This window comes from Melanotaenia boesemani, chromosome 13, assembly GCF_017639745.1.
Source record: "Melanotaenia boesemani isolate fMelBoe1 chromosome 13, fMelBoe1.pri, whole genome shotgun sequence".
NCBI classification, from domain to species: Eukaryota; Metazoa; Chordata; class Actinopteri; order Atheriniformes; family Melanotaeniidae; genus Melanotaenia; species Melanotaenia boesemani.
In genome coordinates, this window is record NC_055694.1 from 4,334,794 (window position 1) to 4,347,296 (window position 12,503).

The 12,503-nt window shown below is 39.8% G+C and overlaps 1 protein-coding gene across 3 annotated transcripts; it reads left to right on the forward strand.

Annotated features, from left to right (window-relative positions):
- Window positions 1–939: 939 nt before the first annotated feature.
- On the forward strand, window positions 940–10,972 carry LOC121652156 (microtubule-associated protein RP/EB family member 1-like). 3 transcript variants are annotated; one of them, XM_042004769.1, is made up of 7 exons: window positions 940–1,123; window positions 3,842–3,975; window positions 4,161–4,306; window positions 5,223–5,424; window positions 5,527–5,636; window positions 5,728–5,900; window positions 6,173–8,410. In XM_042004769.1, exons 2-7 carry the CDS (start codon window positions 3,855–3,857, stop codon window positions 6,222–6,224), a joined length of 804 nt encoding a protein of 267 aa, XP_041860703.1. In that variant the 5' UTR covers window positions 940–1,123; window positions 3,842–3,854; the 3' UTR covers window positions 6,225–8,410. The 3 variants fall into 3 exon arrangements, with proteins under 3 accessions (XP_041860703.1, XP_041860704.1, XP_041860705.1); XM_042004770.1 differs by having other exon boundaries at window positions 3,845–3,975; XM_042004771.1 differs by lacking the exon at window positions 6,173–8,410 and adding an exon at window positions 8,417–10,972 and having other exon boundaries at window positions 941–1,123; window positions 5,728–5,880.
- Window positions 10,973–12,503: the final 1,531 nt, after the last annotated feature.

Sequence of the window (12,503 nt, forward strand, 5' to 3'; positions counted from 1 at the left end):
TCCAGCAGGACTTGGCACCTGCCCACACTGCCACAAGAACCAAAACCTGGTTTAATGACCAAGGATTACTGTGCTGGACTTGCTAGCAAACTCTGCTGACCTGAACCCCTTAAAAATCTATGGCACATTGCCAAGAGAAAGATGACACATGAGACCAAGCAAGGCAGAAGAGTTGAAGGTCGCTATTGAAGCATCCTGGTCTACCATTCCACTCCAGCAGGACCACAGGCTGATAACATCCATACCACACTGCACTGAGGCAGCAATTCAAGCAAAAGGGGCTCAAACTAAGTTCTGACTTCATATGCGCGACTATACTCTTCAGATGGTCAACATTTCTGAATTAAAAAATGTTCTTTATTGATTTCCTGTAATCTATTTTTCTGAGATTTTGCTTTCATGAGCTTGGGTTTGGGTTTTCATAAGTTGTAAACCATAATCATCAAAATCATAATGAATAAATACTTGAAATATCTCACTGTGCATGAAATGAGTCTATATATTAGTTTCCACTTTTAAGTTGAGTTACTGAAATCAAGTTTTGTGTGATAATATTTTTGAGTTTCCCCTATATTTGGCAGGAAACAAAGATTTATTTTTTTCTACCCCCATGTCAGAGACGCACTCATCCCAGATTCATATACACACTCATCAGCTGGAGAAAGCTCAGTATCTATTACTGTATTGCAATAAATAACGTGTCAAATGCAGGACTTTAATATAAGTACAAGAAGAGAGATGAATTGTCTGTAGTATATTTAACTTGGAAAGTGAAGGATTTGTTGAAAAAATTATTTCTATACTCAACAGAGACACAAAACCAATAACCTGTTTTATTTAATTCATTTAATCCATTGTGGTGCTCTCCCGTCCAGTGGGTGGCGGTAGTACACCTTTCAGCTGGTTGCCAAGCACAAACAAAACCTCCCAAAAGTAGAAGAAGACCGTTTCTTCCGCTACCGGTATCGTGAACGGGAACTGCCAAGAAGAAAAGGAAAAGCAGAAGTTGAAACATCGGCGAAACAAACATAAATAAGCTTTTCTAGTATACGGAATAATATCTGAAAAGAAAACCGAAATAAAATCGCCGTGTCCAAGAGCTGTGAAAGCTAATTTACCCAAGGTAGGTTTTATGTCGCACGATGTTATGAACAACCATATGAGGCAGCAGTCAGCTAAGATGTTAGCTGTTGGTCCACGGAACAGACCAGGGATGGGAGTGTTTTTACCAGTTAACCTGGGCACGACCTGAACATCTAACATACTTTAAAACTTTAATCTAAACGCGTTTGCTTTTCGGATCCCTTTTCTGACACGTTCCTGTTTTAGACTACAAATTGACCGAAGCTAACTAGGCGGTGCTCGGGGAGTTTAGGGCGGGGAATCCGTCTGGTCATCGTTGGGAGTAAACGTTGGTCTCGTTTAGCCGGTGACCGAACGATGCTAACGTAGACTAACTGCTGTGGTTAACTGTTCATCAGTTGGATGATGGCCTACTGCGATGGAAGCCGGATTATAACTGCTGTTTAGAAGTTAAACAGTGTGGTTTAAACCCCGAACTGCGTATCATATGCTAACTACAGCTAACATTTGCTTCCAAGCTGGTGAAGGCTAACATGATGCTATCTGTTGGTCTCGCTCAAACTAGAACAGTTTCAACGGAGCACCGTCTCATCGGATAAAAATACAAGAATTCATCATTGACTATAAAGTACTTTAACACTATAATGGATAGTTATTGATGAATAGTTACTGTAAGGGAGAACGCATTTTTAATCGACCATTTGATTTAATCCTTATAGGCCACAAGCAGCCACATGATGATAAATCCTTCAGTTTTCTTCTTTCCCTGTCTGCTAGAATTGTTATAAACATGCATTTTTACACAGCTAATACACAAAATTGTGGGCTTTCACCATATTCCAAAAATAGTAAAATACATTAAAAAGATGGCTGGCTAGTAACATATTAACCTTTGTTAATATATTTATTATAAGTCATTCAATTTTAGGCCGTTACCTGGAACACATTCAACAATTCAACCTTTGACTTGTGATATTGTGTTTGTGTAATTTTTCAGTTATTTTGGATTCTCAAACACAGATATATAACATAAGAAACTCTTAATTTCAACTAGGAATGTTATCATTTTATATTTTCATGGCACGATTCTTTTCAGAGAAATAATTACAATATGAAGATTATAATAAATAATTCAAAACACTATAAATCTGTAAAATCACATGGACACACCTTACAGGTATTTAAGTTTTATTTTGATCTATCTTTTGATGCCAACAAAATAATTTAACAAAGTAAAGCCACCTCTGCTCTGTAAACTATAAATAAATCCCACATTTTGTTGTTGTGTTATCAGTTTTGATGTGTGTTAAGGCTTGTTTTATTTTTAATATGCATGAATTGTTTTTTATCATGTAAAGCACTTTGTGTTGCCTTTGGCATGAACAGCGCTTTATAAAGTTTTTTTTGATGTGATATTAACTGTATTTTACTCGAAGAAAACAGATGAAAGAGGCTACAGGACCTCTAGAGAATTTAGAAATTCAGGGAAAACATCTAGCTTTGACTTTCAGCTGTCCTTTAGCTGTTGTTATAAAACATAAATAATAAAAGAAGCAAAGCCATATATCTGAAATTACATACCATTTCTTTTACACCCCATTGCACACTGTCAACAAAAAGGGATTAACCATTTCAGAGCAGTGAAACTATCAATTAGTCAAAAGCAAATGACACATAACATTTAAATTTATTTAATAATGGATTAAATTTATATAGCGCTTTTTCAAGGCACTGAAAGCTTTACATTTTATCCATTATTCATTCATTCCTCGCTCATACCTGGTGATGCTAAGCTACTTGTGTAGCTACAGCTGCCCTGGGGCAGACTGATGGAAACGTGGCAGCCAATCCGCACCTACGGGCTCTCAGACCATCACTGAACATTCATCCACATTCATTCACCAGCGATGCCGACACTGGAGGGAAGGAGGGTGACGTGTCTTTCCCAAGGACATAACGACAGCTGACTGGGGGAGTGGGAATTGAACCGCCCCCATATTTAACTCAGTTACTGAACATTTACTTTTATCATACAAAGCTGGTGGTTATCCTGCAGGTGGTGAAACATCCATAAATCTCATTTCTATACCTGCTTGTTACTTTCAAGGTCGCAGGGGGCTGGAGCCAATCCCAGCAGCCATTAGGGGAGAGGCAGGGTGCAGCCTGGACAGGTCGCCAGTGCATTACAGGGCCGTGGTGAAGCATATTGAATGTATTTTCTCCTTTCACTGCAACTTTTTATGTCATGCTACATTTGTTGGTGTCCCCCACAAAGACACCTTGTTCTTGTTCTTGTTCTGGGTTTTTACATAAACAAAACAGACCAAAAATAGAAAAAATGACTTAGAGGGTTAACAATGCAAAGCTGAAACTACATGTTGGCGTAGTGATAGGTTTGCTTGAGTCAGGAAAAGCCAATCAGGGCTGATAACAAAGGATGGAGTGTTTAAAACGGACAAATAGTAAATAATCAGCAAGAAGCTGCAGTAAAAATTTAGTTTCACTCTGTAACAAAGCAGATGTTCTCCTCAGCAAAACAAAGTTAAAGCACCAACATGACAAAGAGCGAGCCACAGCTCAGATTGTCCTATATGTCTCTAATAAATCATAGGAAGCTGTACGCAGCAGTAAGTACAGACCCTTTAACAGTTAGCTGCCCTGGCTTGAGCTCACTTGCAGCCAGTCAGCGTACAGCCCACGCTGAGCATTTTATTCAAAGCCTACATGCTGCTAAGTTTTTCTTTCTCCTGACTATCAGCAGGTAACCGACGATGGCAGTGAACGTCTACGCAACCTCAGTCACCAGTGACAATTTAAGTCGTCATGACATGCTGGTCTGGATCAATGAATCTCTACAGATGAACCTCACCAAAATAGAAATGTTGTGTACAGGTAAGGAACAAGGATTTAATTTTTTTTTATTTTTTTTTATTGTGAGTCATTAGAATAAAGGGTGTGTGAAAACAGTCATTTTGTGGGACATTATGATGCTAAATATGTTGATACAATAAGTACACAGAGGTTTAGTTTGCGATGAGTTTTCTATTGTTTATTTTTTCTCTGTGGGTGTCTTCCAGGTGCTGCCTACTGCCAGTTCATGGACATGCTGTTCCCCAACTCTGTGCCTCTGAAGAAAGTCAAATTTGGTGCCAAACTGGAGCACGAATACATCCATAACTACAAGCTTCTGCAAGTCGGCTTCAAAAAGATGGGCGTTGACAAAGTGAGTAATGATTTCCCTCTCAGATCGATCAGCTTTCACTTGTTTTTTTCCTTTGAAATGAAAAATGAAATTTTCCCTGTTTTTGTTTCCTAAACCAAAACTCAGATGATGAACTGTTATCAGATTTCCGATTAGAACAAAATGGACAAAGCAGATGAAAAACTGTCTTGTGAGATGGATCAACAGCTGCAGTTCTGTACAAAGTCGCTGCTCAGTGTCTGTGCTGCTTCCTCCTCTTCCTCCCTGTCCTGTTGTTCTGTCAATCATTACACTGGCTGTTGATCAGCTGACCAGTTTTTCTCTCTTGTTGTGCTTGTTTATCATTCAACTGATGGTTCATACAGGCAAATATTTACCCCAAAGTATTGTTTTTGGATGTACTTGCAATAGTAAGCAACATCTATCAGCCTCATGTCACTGTCACATGAAGCTGAAGAATGAAACATGCTGATAACAGCCTGTTTCTGTTAGAGGTTGTTTTCCTTCATTTGACATTACTCGTCAGACGACTGTAGAACAGACCTGCTTGGTTATTTCTTATAATTCTGCAGGTCTGGTCAGGATTTGCTCCTGAGACCGATCAGGTCAATGTGTGCATTAACTGTTCTCTCCTGTGCACCACATGCTTAAATTCAGCTACAACAACTTAATAAAGACTTTATCCAACAGTAACTGTTGCCATGGCAACAAAGTCCATCACAAAACCCATAGAAGGGGAGTTTAATCTCCACTCTGTCAAGTTGATGCCTCAGTAATGTGCTAAAAAAACATTTTCTTCCTGGAGGACGAAGCAGTTGTTGAAGGTTTAATGACGTTATCTGAGATGTTGCTTATGTGGCAGTAAAACACATAAATGAGATCTCAGATGTTCCCGACCCAACATCTGGATCTAACTCGCTGTCTCTTCTTGCTGCAGATCATCCCAGTAGACAAACTGGTTAAGGGGAAGTTCCAGGACAACTTTGAATTTGTCCAATGGTTTAAAAAGTTCTTTGACGCCAACTATGATGGGAAGGACTACGACCCAGTGGAGGCAAGACAGGGGCAGGACGCCATGCCCATGCCAAACCCTGCCTCCTCAGCTCTCAACAAACCCCCTAAAAAAGCCCTCAGTCAAGGTCTGAACTCCTGAGTGAGAGTGTGGAATAAATAATGGATCCTAAACAGGTTCTTTTATAGAACAAAGATGTTTAAATCTGTGGATTTCTTGTTTCTTTTAGCTCCTCAGAGGCCACCTGTGGCAAAGGTAGCGCCCAAGTTGGCTCCTGTTAGTGCCAGAAAGCCCGGGATGGGAGGTGGGGAGGAGGAGAGGGCGGAGCTCCTGAACGAGGTCAGAAAACCACAAAAAGAAAAAAAGTTTGATTACTGGAAATAAATGATGCGGCAGAATCAACAGTCAAAATGTTGTTTTTCATCAACAGGTGGAAATTCTGAAGTCGACCATCCAGGACATGGAGAAGGAGAGAGATTTTTATTTCGGTAAGTTGAGGAACATCGAGCTGATCTGTCAGGAGAAGGAAGGGGAAGGCGACCCCACGCTGCAGAGGATCGTCGACATCCTCTACGCTACAGACGTGAGTTTGGGGGAAGGGGGGGCTTTTTTTTTTTATTTTATTTTTTTTTTTATTAATTTAATTTAATTGCGTCAAGTGGTGCTATCATCTGTTTACGAATTGGTTAATAGTTATTCTCCCAGAGACAGTTGACATGAAACTGTCAAAAGCATTTAGAAACGTTTGTATTTAGGGGCACAGATGGATTATCAGCAGTCTAAATCTGAAACTAACAGGTTCTATATTGTCTCACATTCTCAGTTTAACTAGGTTAAAGTCAGTCTGTTCCGCTGGTGAACGCCGCCGCCATCGTACATTTCTTGTGCAGCTCACTTAGCAGCATTACCCGTTATGTGATGTTTTAGTGCCCATATGATAAATACTTTTTAAAAAAGCCAAATATTCCATAACTAATAAGAGTTTAGCAGCAAAGACACGAACATCTGTAAGAAAGCAAAGACCTGCTTGGAGTTAGACGATTAAGGGATGTTTTCAGGCTGCTGCTGCATTCAGTTGGTGTTGGACATTACAGTTCTGAAAAATGAGACCAGAGGAAACAAACATACATAAAATGTGAAGTCTGTAGTTGCAGATCAAACCTCTGCTTCCCGATGTCTGCAGCAAATACACGGAGAAGCAGAGAAAAACAGCTGAAATGAAGTTAGCAGGATTTCTGGCTCACTGCAGTATTTGCAGGTGATCAGCTGATCTGTGGACGCAGAATAGCTTTGTTTTTTATTCTACTGTCTCAGCATATGATTGTTTTTTCTTTGCCTCCCAAGTTATTTTAGTACATACACTATATTTCCAAAACTTTTCGCTCGTCTGCCGTCACCCACATATGAACTTGAGTGACTTCCCATTCTTAATCCATAGGATTTAATAGGATGTCGGCCCACCCTTTGCAGTTATAGCAGCTTAAACTCTTCTGGGAAGGCTTACCACAAGGTTTAAGAGTGTTTTTATGGGAACTTTTGGCCATTCTTCCAGAAGAACATTTGTGTGGTCAGACACTGATGTTGGATGAAAAGGTCTGGCTCAGATTCTGCTCTAATTCATGCTGAAGGTCTTCTATCAGATTGATGTGCAGGCCAATCAAGTTCTTGCCCACCAAACCCGATCATCCAAGTCATTATGGACCTTGCTTTGTTCGCTGGTCATGTTGGAACAGGATGGGGCCATTTCCATACTGTTCACAACAAAACTGGGAACATGAAATTGTCCAAAATGTCTTGTTATGCTGAAGCATGAACAGTTCTTTTCACTAGAACCAAGGGGCTAAGCACAACTCCTGAGAAACAACACCATGTCATGAACCTCCCTCCACCAAACTTTACACTTGGCACAATGCAGTCAGACAGGGGTCAATTCCCTAGACTCGTCCATCAGATTTGCCAGACGGAAAAGCATGATTCGTGACTCCAGAGACGCGTCTCCACTGATCCAGAGTCCAGTGGCGGCGTTCTCTACACCACTTCATCCGACACTTTGCATTGCACTTGGTGATGTATGGCTCGAATGCAGCAGCTCGACCGTGGAAACCCAGTCCATGAAGCTCTCTTGCACTGTTCTTGAGCTGATCTGAAGGCTACACGAAGTTTGGAGGCCTGTAGCTACTGACTTTGCAGAAAGTTTGCGACCTCTGCGCATTATAAGCCTTAGCATCCGCCGACCCTGCTCTGTGATTCTACGTGTCCTACCACTTTGTGGCTGAGCTGCTTTTGCTTCCAATCACTTCCACCTTGTTATGATACCACTGACAGTTGACTGTAGACTATTTAGTAGTGAAGAAATTTCATGACTGGACTTACTACACCGGTGGCGTCCTATCACAGCACCACGCTGGAATTCACCGAGCTCCTGAGAGCGTCCCATTCCTTCTCAAATATTTGTAGAAACAGTCTGCATGCCTCGCTGCTTGATTTTATACACCTGTGGCCAGAGAAGTGATTGGAACACCTAAATTAAATTTTTTGGATGGGTGAGTGAATACTTTTGGCAATAAAGTGTTTGGTATTCAAAATGCAGGGATTTTAAAGTGACAGTATGATACAGTACCATCTGACAACTCCGTCACTTTTACACTTTTTAAGATGAAAACAGCTTGTTGGAAATATTTTGCTACTAAACTTTTTAAAATGGCAGCATGATTTAAAAAGATGAATGTAGCAACATTTTATTTATCTTTCAACATGAAAATGGAGAACTTCAAACAGACGTGCAAACCTGCAAGAACAAGCTGAGCTGAGAATCAGTTTAAGGACAGAATAGATCTGGGGTGCCCAAGTCCGGTCCTCGAGATCTACCATCCTGCAGCTTTTAGATGCAACCCTTCTCCAACACACCTGAATCAAATGACTGGCTCGTTACCAGGCCTCTGCAGAGCTGAATGACATTTGATTCAAGCGTGTTTCAGAAGGGTCGCAGATCTCGAGGACCGGACTTGGGCACCACTGGAATAGATGTTTGAGGTCTTCATACAAGAATCAAAATGCTTAAGATGAGGAACTAGAGACTGGTGATTGTCTTCTATAACACTCTCTCTCTCCCTCCCCAGGAGGGGTTTGTGATACCGGATGCTGAGGAGCAGGAAGAGTTTTAATCCAAGTCTGCAAGCAACCTCTTGTTTAGATACCGCTGGTCTCCAACCCTCCTCAGAGCCCTTCATCGAATCAAGACCGTCTGGTCGGCCTCCACCCGTATCCTCCATTCTAATCAGCAAGTCCTCGGTCACTGCCTCCTCCCACACACCTGTCCGTCATCCTGTACCTCCATCCATCCCAGAACCAGATGATGCAGTACAAACCTTTTTGTAATGGACTTAAGCGTGAAAAAAAAGAAGCACAGTGTTGTGTGTGTATTTGGGTGTGGGTGTGTTTGAAAATCAATTAGAAACCAATGTAACTTGAACTTGGGAAGACCCGACTGTCAGCTCGCCACCGGGTTCCATACTAACCCGGATAGTTTAGTTCTGTAACTCCTCTGTGCCTTCCTGTCACACCCATTCATCCGGAAGAAAAATCCGACAGGTTGTTGTCACGTTGAAACTAATTTAAGTTTTTTTTTTTCTTCCCTAACTTGACAGGTTTTTATCAGCTGTTAACGTTACATATTTCAGAAAAATTTCCGACATGAAGAAGATAAAAAATGAGGACAGTCGGCTCTAAAGGGCTCAGCGTTTGGTCTCGGTCGAGGCAGCAGTCGGGTCTTCTTTTGGCCTTTTTACACGTGACCAATTTTCGCCACCAAAGACGCCAACTCGAAATGGTGTGAAGTGCTTCTGTCGCATCTTCCCAGCGTTGTTTAACTTGTTTTTGTTTGTTCAGAAAAGTTCTCGGCGTCTCATGTTTTCTCTTTTTAGGTTGTTTGTTTCTCACAGAATATTTTTTACCTGCAGAAGCTGGTTTTTCTCCAGCCAGAGCGTGGTCCTGCTTCTTGTACTGGATGTTTCTGTTTCCACAACACACAGATTTCCTTTTTTTCTCCCCACATTTCACTTCCTAAATGTGCAATTCTTAATTATTCCAGGAATAAGTGGCTTACTCGTGGAGCCGGTGTGAGATAAAGAGATGACTGACATGCCCATACTGAGTTAAAAAGTGCTAAAATTTGTTACTGATGAGCAGTGATTTGTATGTTTGTATTTTGGGGAATCTCTCGTAAGGCGGATTATCTTTTTTTTTTTTTAACTAGTTTCGCTGGAGTTGGCTCAGACCAGCTCTGTGATTAACACTGTGAGATCAGACCTGCTGCAGACCTTCTGATACCTGCACAGCTGTAAAAGTAGCAGATATCTTCGTTTCAGCCTCTGTGCATCTTGAAGCCTTAGCTCTGTTTGATCACTGCTGTTTTACTCTAATATTTTCAAAACTTCTGCTTCTCCTTAATGTGGGATCAATAAGAATAACATGTCACACTGTCTGGGAATTCTTGTTTCTTTTTTTTTTTTTTTCCAAATCCCAACAAACTGATTTAATATAAATTTAATCAGAGATCAGTTCTATTCTCTCTTTCCAGTTCAAACCAGAACAATTGTTTCCATCAAGGCTTTAATTTAATTTATGGAGTTTTGTGCCTTTTCGTTTCTTGTGGCAGGAAAAACAAAGAAGTCAGTTTAAACGTCCACTCTGAAGGTAAAATATGATTCATACTGGTAGCTGCAGATGCCTGATGTATCATTAGCAATGAAGATTAAAAACCTGGAATATTAAAGTTAATTTTTCCAGATCAGTTTTCTCCAGAAACTGAATTGAATGTTATCAATTAAACCCATAAAACTAAAAATATTTCAAGTCTAATCTGCTGAATTTTTTTTCCTGATTTCCCTTACAGCCTCATGTCATTTTAATATTTATTTATAAATAAAGTTAATTTCTACATATCACTTCCAAATTGTTCAGCATCACTCATCCACTAGAATGTGATTGGTGGAGGTGATTTGACCGGTTTATCTCTGGATTTGGAGCAGACAGGAAATTGGACTGCAGGACTTTGTGGATCAGTTCCAGACGTCACATGAATGATCCCCTCCTACTCATGCAGGAGAATGTGTAGACGGATACGTGTCCCATTTAACACGGGAGCCTGTAGTAACCCTCCATAACCTTCCCCCTCAGCACCAACAGGATGTAGCTGATCTGTCAAAACAATCATCTGTTTACATTTTCATTTTCAAGACATTTCAAGAAAGTTTTCAGAGTAGTTTGTAGACTTCTGTCTGGTGTAATGATAGTTGTAAAGTGCATTACTGTGTTAGAGGATGATGTCTGGTTTCATGTTTGTCATTTTTCACACACACTCGTATCCATAAACAAGCATCATCATAAAGTAAACGTGTTTTTTATTTGAAGTTTTTCTGGTGATGGCAGGTTCAGTTTGTCTAACTTCCTGCAGCATCAAAATGTCGGAGCAAAAAGAAACGATGGCTTTTAAGGTAATGGTGGTGCTCGTCTGACCTCTGACCTTGTGCCTCAGCAATCAGTGCCGATCTGCGTAGAACACTGTGGGCCAAGTCCTCGAACTCCAGGCTTCTCTCCTGATGTGTTGTACTCAGCTAAACACGATTTTCTTAAATCATGTTTTGTACAAACAATAAAACAGTATTTCCTTGTCACATTTGGAGTTTTTTTCAGTTTCATTTAGTTGATATTTTACTGGAATGTTGTCCTGTCTCTATGTGTTTAGAGAACAAAATAAATGTCATTTTAAACTGTAGAATTTACATTGAACGTCCCCTTAATGGGGTCAGGAACGGGAGATTCTCATCATGGATGCAGCCAACAAACCTGCAGCAGCTCTGTGATGCTGTCATGTTAACGGAGCAAAACCTCTGAGGAAGGTCTCCAACATCTTGGGTCCAACCTGGTATGAGACGGTGGACTTGAAGTGTTTCTATTTACATCCAAGCATAATACCAAAAATAACTTGAATTAAACTTAAAACATTTCAACAGCTAAATTTAACAGAACTTACATAATCCTGGTGGAATAATACATGAATAAAGGGACACTTAAACCAAATAACCATATAAAATACTGTGTACAAGAATTACATATTTGTTTAACAGATCATTAGAATAAACACTGCTGTGTTTAATTAATCACTTCCACAGGTAAGGATTTCCATGAAGCAGAAGCTACTGAGTTGTAAAAATATTCAGTGGAAACAAATAGTATAATAAATGAACTGCTGACAATTTATCTGAAATTAACATTTCAGTAAAAGAATAAAGTGACTGAATCTGGGCCCTAAAAATGGTGCTCACAACATTTCAGCTCCCAGCTGTTTGACAGGTTTATTTCCTGAACCACCTGGAACAAAAGACAAAGATTCATATTAAATTCCGGCTTCTTCATTAGATATGAAATGAACAATTTTTAAAATAAATATTTGCGCTGTCTTTTCCTTTTTATGCAATTTAAAGCTTCAATACTCCGGCCTGAACAACAGCTGATCCACAAACTTTGTCTGAATAAACAGAATCTAAAGTAATACAAAAATTATGACAATATAATCTAATATAATACAATATAATAGTTATACAGTTTAATATATATATCATATAATCTAATATACAGTGCATTGTAATATAGTATGAAATAATTAATGCAATTACACAATATGATAATGCAATTTCCCTCTGGTATTTATAACATATTTTCCATTTAATTTCTGTCTTCTAATGCTGAGGTGTATCAGTTTTAGTCACTGTACATTGAACGGATTTAATATCACACCACTTTATTGATTCTCTAATTTATAGTTTGTGTTTTATGCAAATGATCACACATATTCCTTCTGAGACAAAACCAACAGAGAAACAAAAAGGACTAAAAAGGGGTGGAGGGTCAACCTGTTTCTCAGGTGTAGCAGGCGGATTTGTCAAACCAACTCCATTTGATCAGGAAGAACAAAAACAAGTCAGACATTGGCATAATTAACGATCTACTTCTCACATCCACAAGAGTGTCAGTACGTCCAAGTGAACTGGATTTTCTATTCACAGCGTACTCCATTGTGGAGCATCCCCTCTTCTTTTAACAACGTCTGTGAACTGTCTGCTGATGGGAATGTGTTAAGTGATTTACAAAAGTTGGTACCCAATCGACACGGAAAAACAACAACAACAAAACTAAACAACTCTA